The 11,963-nt window shown below is 38.7% G+C and overlaps 1 protein-coding gene across 1 annotated transcript; it reads right to left on the bottom strand.

Annotated features, from left to right (window-relative positions):
- Positions 1 to 4,964: 4,964 nt before the first annotated feature.
- Positions 4,965 to 6,479, bottom strand: LOC105009440 (class E basic helix-loop-helix protein 22). Its single transcript, XM_010868867.3, has one exon. The coding sequence runs from the start codon at positions 5,964 to 5,966 to the stop codon at positions 5,277 to 5,279; it is 690 nt and encodes a 229-aa protein (XP_010867169.1). The 5' UTR covers positions 5,967 to 6,479; the 3' UTR covers positions 4,965 to 5,276.
- Between the last annotated feature and the right edge of the window lie 5,484 nt (positions 6,480 to 11,963).

The following is an 11,963-nucleotide window of genomic DNA, read 5'->3' as shown; positions in this document are numbered from 1 at the left end:
CCAAACATTTTCTGGAGTGCATACAGGCATGTGGGGGCCATACACACTATTGAGTCATGTTATGAGTTACCGTGATGACATTTGGAACGAGTTGGAACAGCCTGTGATTTCAATTGTTTACTTTTGATTTTAGATTTTTTTTTTTTCAGCCTTCATCGGTTTGTGGTTTTGGCTTCCATTGACCTTTGTTACGTCATTTTGTTCTCAACGAATTACACAATGTGCAGTAAAGACTTTGATCTTCAATATATTTAGTCCTACGAGACCTGATTGATGTGATTTTAATGTTCCCTTAATTTCTGTGTGTGTGTGTGTGTGTGTGTGTGTGTGTGTGTATTAGGTCAGAAAATAATTGGACACTGACACAAATTTATTCTGGCTGTTAACCAGAATATATTCAAGTTACAGTTAAATATATTAATAAGTTAAATGAATATGGGCTTGAAGTGCAGTCGATTCAGCTTTAATTTGAGGGTATTCACATCCAAATTGGGGAAGGGTTTAGGAATTCCAGTTCTTTAATATGTAACCCCCTCTTTTTCAAGGGACCAAAAGTAATTGGACAATTGACTCAAAAGCTGTATCATGGACAGGTGTGGGCTATTCCTTCAATATTTCTTCATCAATTAAGCAGGTAAAAGGTCTGGAGTTGATTCCAGGTGTGGCATTTGCATTTCGAAGCTGTTGCTGTGAACCCACAACATGCGGTCAAAGGACATCTCAATGGAAGTTAAACAGGCCATCCTTAGGCTGCAAAAAAAAAAGATATCAGGGAGATAGCAGGAACATTAGGAGTGGCCAAATCAACAGTTTGGTACATTCTGAGAACAAACGAATGCACTGGTGAGCTCTGCAACACAAAAAGGCCTAGACGTCCATGGAAGACAACAGTGGTGGATGATCGTAGGATCCTTTCCGTGGTAAAGAAAAATCCCTTCACAACTTCCAGCCAAGTGAAGAACACTCTCCAGGAGGTAGGCATATCATTATTCAAGTCTACCATGAAGAGAAGCAGCCAGATGAATTCTGAAGTGTTTAAGGATATATTGCCTGCTCAGATTCAGCCAAATTCAGTGAGGTTGATTGGACGGCGCTTCACTTTACAGATGGACAATGACCCAAAACACTGTGAAAGCAACCCAGGAGTTTAAGGTAAAGAAGTGGAATATTCTGCAATGGCTGTGTCATTAACCAAGTATGTATTTCATGTGCTGAATACAACTTATGTCTGAAAGACCCGTGAACCAACAATAACTGAAGACCACTGCAATTAAGGCCTGGTAAAGCATCCCAAAGGAGGAAACCCACCGTTTGGTCATGTCCATGTGTTCCATACTTACAGCAGTCATCGCCTATAATGGATTCTCGAGAAAATATTAAAAATGAACATTTAAATGATGGTGTTCATATGTTCAATAACATTTGAGCCACTGAAATAAGGGGACTGTGTATGAAAATGGTTGCAATTCCTAAACGTTTCATACAATATTTTTCTTCAACACCTTGAATTAAGGCTGAACGTCTGCGCTTGAAGTGCGTCTCAGTTATTTCATTTCAAATCCATTGTGGTGGCGTGCAGAGCCAACATTTAAAAAAATTTTGTCTGGACCAAACTATGATATTTCTGGACCTAACTATATATATATATATATATATATATATATATATATATATATATATATATGGCCAGATTTAACAGTGGGCAGAGATAGTGAATCTGATGGTTAGGGACAGTGGGTGTTTTATTCTATAGGAAAGAATGATTCATTATTTACTTACTGTAGTCCTGCGTATATTAAAGGATAGACATTTTATATACAACAAAGAATGTTTATTATGCCTTGCAGTATAAAATTATCCTTACTGTATTGCAGTTGTTTCAAAATTGTTGAACTATTTTACATGATGCAGCAAAGTAATTTCCAAGCTTAATGTACTGGATGGCAGTCACCCTTAAATATTTTATCAAAAACAATTACCAGCAATTTACAGTTTTGGCTTACAATCAGATGTTTTCCTACTTTAGGAGAGACAGGGAATCTGCATACTTTTCATGAAGATAATGAAATTAAAGCCTATTGAACCAGTTGTGTATGTCAGAATTTTCTTTCCTTTTGTTACCTGATAGTTATGGCTACCAGTTCAGAAATGTGATGTTTAAATACTAAAATTATATGCATTTATGTTTTTGCTGTCTGATATACAGTATCTCACAAAAGTGAGTACAACCCAGTATATCTTTTCATTTAACTACACTGAAGAAATGACGCTTTGCTACAATGTAAAGTAGTGAATGTACAGCTTGTATAACAGTGTACATTTGCTGTCCCCTCAATATATCTCAACACACAGCCATTAATGTCTAAACCGTTGGCAACAAAAGTGAGTACACCCCTAAGTGAAAATGTTCAAATTGGGACTCAAGTGTCAATATTTTCCACCATCATTTTCCACCATTGCCTTAACCCTCTTGGGCATGGAGTTCACTAGAACTTCACAGGTTGCCACTGGAGTGCTCTTCCACTCCTCCATGACGACATCATGGAGCTGGTGGATGTTAGAGACCTTGCGCTCCTCCACCTTCCGGTTGAGGATGCCCCACAGATGCACAATAGGGTTTAGGTCTGGAGACATGCTTGGTCAGTCCATCACCTTTACCCTCAGCTTCTTTAGCAAGGCAGTGGTTGTCTTGAAAGTGTGTTTCTGCCCTGCGGCCCAGTCTCCGAAGGGAGGGGATCATGCTCTGCTTCAGTATGTCACAGTACATGTTGGCATTCATGGTTCCCTCAATGAACTGTAGCTCCCCAGTGCCAGCAGCACTTATGCAGCCCCAGACCATGACACTCCCACCACCATGCTTGACTGTAGACAAGACACTTGTTTTGTACTCCTCACCTGGTTGCTGCAGCACACGCTTGACACCATCTGAACCAAATAAGTTTATCTTGGTCTCATTAGACCACAGGACATGCTTCCAGTAATCCATGTCCTTTGTCTGTTTGTCTTCAGTGGAACCTATCCTGTTTAACCGCTGTATGGTCTTGGCCACCATGCTGCAGCTCAGATTCAGGGTCATGTTAATCTTCTTATAGCCTAGGCCATCTTTATCTTTATTTTTTCAGATCTTCAGAGAGTTCTTTGCTATGAGGTGCCATGTTGAATTTCCAGTGACCAGTATGAGGGAGTGTGAGAGACCAAATTTTACACACCTGCTCCCCATTCACACCTGGGACCTTGTAACACTAATGAGTCACATGACACCTGGGAGGGAAAATGGCTAATTGGGCCCAATTTGTACATTTTCACTTAGGGGTGTACTCACTTTTGTTGCAAGTGGTTTAGACATTAATGGCTGTGTTGTGTTATTTTGAGGGGAAAGCAAATGTACACTGTTATACAAGCTGTACACTCACTACTTTACATTGTAGCAAAGTGTCAATACACTCAAATATTTACAAAGATACAAAGTAAAGGGTGTACTCACTTTTGTGAGATACTGTATTTTTATTTTAATGCATCCATGGTGTTAATACCTGGGTTTTTTCCTGAACAAAATCAGCCTGTTTGGTTTTTATTTTACAGCAGAAAATACAACCAAGTACACTCATGACACCACCTTATGTACACCAAAATGACTGTGCTTTTCTCTGTAATGCCTTGTTAAAGCCTATCATTGTAAGATTGTATTTTATAACATAGTCATGTTGAAATAGATCATACTTCCTAATGTCCACTTGATCCAGGACAGTGAATGTAAAATGCAATAAAAAATGAATAGTTTAATGTCTGAATTCAGTCTTAAATGTATGCAAATTACATACTAAAGGTTTTAACCAAGAAAATAAGACATTTTTTCAGCAGTTGAACATCAATATTCACATTCTAGTTGTTCTCTGAACATTTATTTTTGACTGGTCTGTCAATGTTCTAAACTAATTACCTCTTAACCTGCTCTGCCAAATGTTATTTACTTTTGCTTCAGGAAACCAATGCAGGTTTTCTGTACTCAGGCAAAAATAATCAACTTTAGTCAAAGCGTTCATTAATCACTTCTTTCTGGTTAGTTGTTTGCTTGATGAGTAACAGATTGTGGAAGAATATCATTGGCTCTAGGATTTTGTGGGCTAATGTGCTCTTCCCCAAGCTATAAAAGCAGTATACTTACTTGTATTTTGAACCACTTATGTTTTACTCTAGTTCACTAAGGAGTATTAAAAGTATTTATGTACAATTTAAATAGGAATAAGTATATTATGGTATGTAAAAGTTGACCCCCCCTATTTCCTACTGCTACTGCTGTAAGTAAGACATGTGATCGAAAATAGCATTTTAATATATTTCTAATATATTTTGAATAAATTATATGGATTGGATTCATATATTAAGTATATTTAAAGTGTCCTGAAGTACAACATAAGTGCTTCCAGAATAATACACAGCCACTTTCAATTTCTACAGTATAGCACTATTTGGCCTTTTCAGTTTACAGTGAACTATTTTCTGTTTTGAAATTCTAGGTCAATTACCTTTTCCAACTTCTCTTGTCACTTTGAAAGCCTTTCAAATTTTTTCATTCCAATTTTAAGTCACACCATAACTTGTTACATATCTGAAAAGGTTTATTGGCTTCTGCAAGGCTTATCAACTGGCCAAAACATTTGAACAATTTGACCAAATCACTTAAGCTACGTCTAGCTGATCATTGTCTTAGTCACTGTCTCCGATACCGAAACCACAAAATATATGGGTCATATTCTGGGGTTTTACATATGGGTATTATGGATAACTTAAATAACCCAATAAACGCATTTTAATTGCTGTAAATATTTTCTTACAAATATGTGCTTTCCCTTTTTCATTTTAGCGTAAATGGAATATAAATATAGTTTGTACGCGTTTAACATGTGGCGGTACATATTACATTCAGAATATACAGTAGGCTACTGCAAAAATAGACCATCAAATCTGTATTATCACCAATACAATTTATTCAACGAACATCATCGAATCAAACTGAAGAAAATTTATGAAGGCCAACATAATGGTCAAATAAATAAAACTGAACTTGCCATTTTTTACCATGTTATGGAACCGTCATTTCGTTTAGTGTTGCCAAAACAAGTTATTTCCGATACCTAATAACCATTGGATATATAACAGTCATTTACAGTAAGAATCCATATTCTGGAAATATGTGTTTACTTAATCAGTCTCGTTGGTCCCATCAATTTAGTTGTACACACCAGGTACCTTTTAGGCAATGGCAACAACTCTATTCAAGGTTTGTGGTTGAAATGTTTATTAAATAGATTTGCATTGCTATCCGGAATCCCAGCAGAGAACGGGTATCCTGTCTGGTCGTAGACCCCAAATCCAGGTGCACCAGTTGTATTCGCAGCGGTAACGCCGGATCCATGGTTAAGATAACTTACAAGTCTTCTCATTTCTTCAAGTGCTTGCGCCTGCATGAGGATATAGTTTTTCGCGAGGAGCAGAGTGGCTATTTTAGATAACTTCCGAACCGAAGGGCTGTGTGCGTAAGGGATCACCGACCTCAGTTCATCGAGTGCATCGTTCAGGTCATGCATCCTCCTCCTCTCCCGGGCGTTAATGTTGAGCCTCAGCACTTTCTGCTCTTTGTGTTTCTTACCTGCGTCACATTTGGCCATTGATGCCATAAGCCTTTCCTCAGGAAAAAGCACCATGTCACTCCTGCCAATGCCATCACTGTCATCATCCTGACTCTGCTCCCCGCCACTGCTCTCCGCGGTTGCCGAGGCTGCCGCGGTGTGCTTTAAAAATTCCCCGTACTTTATACACAACGATTCGGATGGGAAGTCAAGTGTTCCCGCCCGACCGGCCATTGTTCCTGGCTGTGAGTTCTCTTGATCAAACCTTACAGGTGATTGTCGATCTCTTGGAGAGGGAGACGTTCCTATGCTGGAGCTTGATATGAAAGAATCCATCCTTTTGAAACCAAGTCCTAGATCTCTACTACTGCGCAGTCCTCGACTGTTGAGTCTGTGGTCCTATCCTCAACCCTTCTCCACCACTTGTGATCGCCGTGGATTCAGCCCGCCGCTTTAGTAAATCTTGATGTTACACTTGTCCTGTGACGGTTTAATCTGATACAGTACACTGCGCGTTCAGAGCTTCACCTTCACGAGATAATGAAAAACATTAGGAGGAATATTGTGGGCCAGGCAATTTACTACGTGATTAACTCCAGGCAGGAGAGAGAGGTTTATTTTATGGTCCAAATCGAGAGACAACAACCCATGCGTAATACGCTACGGTGATTCCAATGCCCATCATTTACGTTAATGTGCGCTTCTATGACAGAGATGATTATCATGGTTGCTTGCATCCCATGTAAATCATTGGTTTCAATCATAAAACCAATCATAAGTTAACTTGACTAAGGATAACTGTTCATGGCAATGGCCTAAATTGAACTACTGGAGGTCCATATAGGCTGATTTGGTCTGTGTCTGCCTGCTTTCAAAACGTTCCAACCGTGAAATGTGTGGACATATATTCTAATTACAGTTGAATACCATATAGCCCCTCCCCTTCTATAAATATGTAAATTCTCAGCTAAAAGGAGAAGAAAATGTACATTAACTGTCTCCTCCCTCTATACAAAAATGGCATATTGTTTAAGAAATACTTATTCTGGCTGCATGCTATTTTGGAAAAGTGTAATTCTTTTCTTTCCTATTTTGGGTGAAACAGCCTATTAGTTGCTAAGATGTTGTTTACAAACTAGTATCCCTACTTTTTAGATTGCAAGGTTTGTTTACCATGAGTTGACATTTTGCTGTCATTGAAGCAGGACAGGTAACACTCAGCTCTAACTACACCTCTGATTGTACATCATCTGATCTCTTCTGGTAATTCCAGTTTACTAAGGACTCTCCTCAATATTTCCTGAGAAGGGATTGTAATTCAGAAAGGGCCAGTGGTGGTGACTTCAAGAAGAGGTTTGATTCCAAGCTGAATTTCACATTCAGCTTAGCCCCCTTGATGATTCAGAGACTGCCGCAGTCTGACTCTGCTGTGTACTACTGTGCTCTGAGGCCCACTGTGACAACAGGATCATCAGCCCCCGAATATAAAAAAAAAATGTGATAATGTGATAACAATGGATCCAGTCCCTGTATAAAAACCTAGGGTAGTGTTGTTCAATGTCACACAATTCTTGATGTTTGATGATACTCTTGAGGAGACATTTGGTTATCTTTTTTATAATCTTCTAACGCACATCTGCAGCCATGGAACCCTGGCTGAGGTAGATTCTGGTTCTTGTAGCATTTTGTTATGGTATAATTTTCCTTTTTGTTTATTGTCTGTTAGCTGTATTAATGTTATGTTTGTATATATTTATTTCATTTTGGCCTGATTCTTCTCTCCCTAACATAATTGTGTTTTACATTCCTTTCTAGAATGTCGAGAAGACTGACTCAGGCAAATGGATATGTGATCACTTACTGAAGGAATCCTAGTCACACTGGTCTGTCAATTGAATGCAGTGTATTCTGTTTTGGTACAAGCACAAATAAACCAAATGGCTTCCCAAAGGTAAGATTGGGCAGTTTCTCCATTGGAAGTATGAATACTACTGAGTAAAGATTCAATGCCCATCTTGATTCAGATTCCAAATCAGTCCCCTTGACTATTCAGACAGTACAGGTAACTGTTTCCGCTGTGTGTTCCTATGCTCTGAGGACATACAGCCCTAACAACTGGTCAGAATAACCAAATATCTATAAATTGTTTTCAGACCTCATATAATGCAAAAAAAATAAATTCATATTCATTTTTCAACAACAAAATATTAATAATTTAACTTAGGAAAAGTTCAGAAATCAATATTTGGTGGAATAACCCTGATTTTTAATCATCTTGGCATGCTCTCCACCAGTCTGTCACATTGCTGTTGGGTGACTTTATGCCACTCCTGGCACAAAAAATCAAGTAGCTCGACTTTGTTTGATGGCTTGTGACCATCCATCTTTCTCTTGATCAAATTCCAGAGGTTTTCAATGGGTTCAGGTCTGGAGATTTGGCTGGCCATTAAAGGGTCTTGATCTGGTGGTCCTCCATCCACACCTTGATTGACCTGCCTGAATGGCATGGAGCATTGTCCTGCTGGAAAAACCAATTCTCAGAGTTAGGGAACATTGTCAGAGCAGAAGGAAGCAGGTGTTCTTCCAGGATAACCATGTACTTGGCTTGATTCATGTGTCCTTCACAAAGACAAATCTGCCCGATTCCAGCCTTGCTGAAGCATCCCCAGATCATCTCTGATCCCCCACCAAATTTCACAGTGGGTGCGAGACTCTGTGGCTTATAAGTCTCTGTCTAACCATTAGATGACCAGGTGTTGGGCAAAGCTGAAAATTTGACTTGTCGGAGAAGATGACCTTACTCCATTCCTCTACAGTCCAATTATGGCTTTGCATGACATCAGCCCTGCCCCTAGGCGCCTGTTTTGAATCGTCCTCACTGTGCACTTCACCCCAGCTGCTGTTTGCCATTCTTTTTGTAAGTCACTTGATGTCATCCTATGGATGTCAAGTGACATTTGAATGAGTTAATGGTCATCTCGGTTTTCACCCACTGCCAGTCTGTAGTTTTGTTTTCCCCAATGTCTGTTGCTTGACCTTGTTCTTATGAACCGCCTTCTTTGAAATTTTCAGGATGGACCTGACGATCACCTGACGCTCACTGTATCCCTCTGCCAGTAAAACCTGAATTAAACCCTTCTTTTCCTCACTCAAAGCTTTTCTTTTCAGCTCTTTTGTCATGCTGAATAGTTATTTTTTTATTCAAATTACCTTTGAGGTACTACTTGGACTGTTTTTGCCATCCAGCTGGTCCTATTGCAAGAGGATACTGATGACCACAGCAGTGATTTTTATACTTTTCCTCGTTAAAGTACAGTTGCTGGTCATAAAATTAGAATATAATCCAAAAGTTGATTTATTTCAGTAATTCCATTCAAAATGTGAAACTTGTATAATTTATACATTAATTCCACACAGACTAATATATTTCAAGTGTTTATTTATTTTAATTTTGATGATTATAACTGACAACTAATGAAAATCCCAAATTCAGTATCTCAGAAAATTTGAATATTGTGAAAAGGTTCAATATTGAAGACACCTGGTGCCACACTCTAATCAGCTAATTAACCCAAAACACCTGAAAAGGCCTTTAAATGGTCTCTCAGTCTAGTTCTGTAGGCAACACAATCATGGGGAAGACTGCTGACTTGACAGCTGTCCAAAAGACGACCATTGACACCTTGCACAAGGAGGGCAATACACAAAAGGTCATAGCTAAAGAGGCTAGCTGTTCACAGAGCTCTGTGTCCAAGCACATTAATAGAGAGGCGAAGGGAAGGAAAAGATGTGGTAGAAAAAAGTGTACAAGCAATAGGGATAACCGCACCCTGGAGAGGATTGTGAAACAAAACCCATTCAAAAATGTGGGGGAGATTCACAAAGAGTGGACTGCAGCTGGAGTCAGTAATTCAAGAACCACCACACTCAGACATAGGCAAGACATGGGATCAGCTGTCTCATTCCTTGTGTCAAGCCACTCTTGAACAAGACACAGCGTCAGAAGCGTCTCGCCTGGGCTAAAGACAAAAAGGACTGGACTGCTGCTGAGTTATGTTCTCTGATGAAAGTCAATTTAGCATTTCCTTTGGAAATCAAGGTCCCAGAGTCTGGAGGAAGAGAGAAGAGGCACAGAATCCATGTTGCTTAAAGTCCAGTGTAAAGTTTCCACAGTCAGTGATGGTTTGGGGTGCCATGTCATCTGCTGGTGTTGGTCCACTGTGTTTTCTGAGGTCCAAGGTCAATGCAGCTGTCTACCAGGAAGTTTTAGAGGACTTCTTGCTTCCTGCTTCTGACCAACTTTATGGAGATGCAGATTTCATTTTCCAACAGGACTTGGCACCTGCACACAGTGCCAAAGCTACCAGTACCTGGTTTAAGGACCATGGTATCCCTGTTCTTAATTGGCCAGCAAACTCGCCTAATCTTAACTCTATAGAAAATCTATGGGGTATTGTGAAGAGGAAGATGCGATACACCAGACCCAACAATACAGAAGAGCTGAAGGCCACTATCAGAGCAACTTGGGCTCTCATAACACCTGAGCAGTGCCACAGACTGATCAACTCCATGCCACACCGCATTGCTGCAGTAATTCAGGCAAAAGGAGCCCCAACTAAGTATTGAGTGCTGTACATGCTCATACTTTTCATATTCATACTTTTCAGTTGGCCAACATTTCTAAAAATAATTTTTTGTATTGGTCTTAAGTAATATTCTAATTTTCAGAGATACTGAATTTGGGATTTTTATTAGTTGTCAGTTATAATCATCACAATTAAAATAAATAAACATTTGAAATATATCAGTCTGTGTGTAATGAATGAATATAATATACAAGTTTCACTTTTTGAATGGAATTACTGAAATAAATCAACTTTTTGATGATATAAAAATGTTATGACCAGCACCTGTAAATGTGGTTCACCTAATCAGTACCTCATTAAGTAAAATTTGGTGTTCCTGTGTTTAACAGACACTAGAATTGAATGGCTGCCATACATGTAAAGATGCTGATTTTAAAAAAAAATAGGAGTGGTCTCTTAATTTTTTCCAGAGCTGTATATTGAAAAAATGCCTGGGAAGTGCTCAGGTCAAGTCAATCGCCAATACAGTTACTGGTAAACAATAAATGCGTGATAGTAGCATGATCCTGTCAGCTTCTGCTAAAGTCAAGCTCTTAGTGGATAGCACCGAGGCTCAAAACTTAAACGGTATTAAGTATTTTAAATTAATCACACGCAGTAACGCATTAACTTTGACAGGCCTAGTTTTTTTGCATGTATCTTGCACTGTTTGATTTTTTTATTTAATTCAATTCATTTGCACATGTTTATTTTGTATGCTTGCTCTATAATGCAAGTTGTTTTTCCATGCATCTTGCATTATTTGAAATAAATTGATAAATTCAGTTTATTGTCAAAATCGGATTTCTATAAATAAAACCTAATATTGGGGAATGAGCCATCCCGCTTCTATAAGGTATATCTGCAGACCACAAGTAGGGGAGTTACTTAATATGGGGGTTCCTGAATATTAAGTTAGGCCCACTAATGTTCGCTATTGGTCAGTTTGGGTACATCCTGGTTTGACACACGTTTTGACGCTAGGCGTCATGTATGGGTATGACGTCATTACGTTGAGTGTACTAATGGAGGAAGAAGAGTTAACTAAAGTTACAACTTTATCTCAGAGTCCATGTGATTTCATTCAATATCTTTTGTCAAGATATAACATTATGTTCAAGTGGTTCAAGCATTGATATAGAAAACAAAAGTGTATTTGCTTTGACTACATATTGACTACAAAAGCACTCTAGTCTGATTATGCTTGTACCAATTATGTAAAATTAAATGGTATTTTCCAATACCATTGTGTGGTGGACCTGTGAGCAACAACGTCATTGTCAGCTAAACTGTTCTGAAGTTCCTTTGCAGAGACCTGTGGGTTCTGCTGTGCAGAGCTGACCAGTTTTCATACAAATCATTGTAATGGTTTCTCCTTCCTTTGACTTGCACTGTTCAATTTAAAAGCAATGTTTTTGGAATGTTGAAATTGTTAACTGGAAGTGTGGAATTTTCTGTAGCCTGTTGTGGAAAGTTTCAATTTGCATCGTGTCAACATCTGTTTACAGAAATATTTTTTTTTCCAGGGGTACCTGGAACAAGCATTTTTTTATTCTAAAGTAATGACATGGTTATGGACTTATAACATTGTTGGGAGGAATACAAGTGCTACATTGGAATTGATTATCTGAGGTCTAATTTAACCCTTATCCTTAAAGTTGATTCAATAGCATAAATTACCAATAGAATATGTCCAAAAGAGCACAAC

Source organism: Esox lucius, chromosome 3, assembly GCF_011004845.1.
Source record: "Esox lucius isolate fEsoLuc1 chromosome 3, fEsoLuc1.pri, whole genome shotgun sequence".
NCBI lineage: Eukaryota > Metazoa > Chordata > Actinopteri > Esociformes > Esocidae > Esox > Esox lucius.
The sequence above is the reverse complement of the archived record's forward strand: the minus strand, read 5'-3'. Positions and strand labels throughout refer to the sequence as shown.

What these genes read in the sequence shown, in the direction of transcription:
- LOC105009440 (XM_010868867.3), bottom strand. Translation starts at nt 5,966, where the DNA reads ATGGATTCTTTCATATCAAGCTCCAGCATAGGAACGTCTCCCTCTCCA.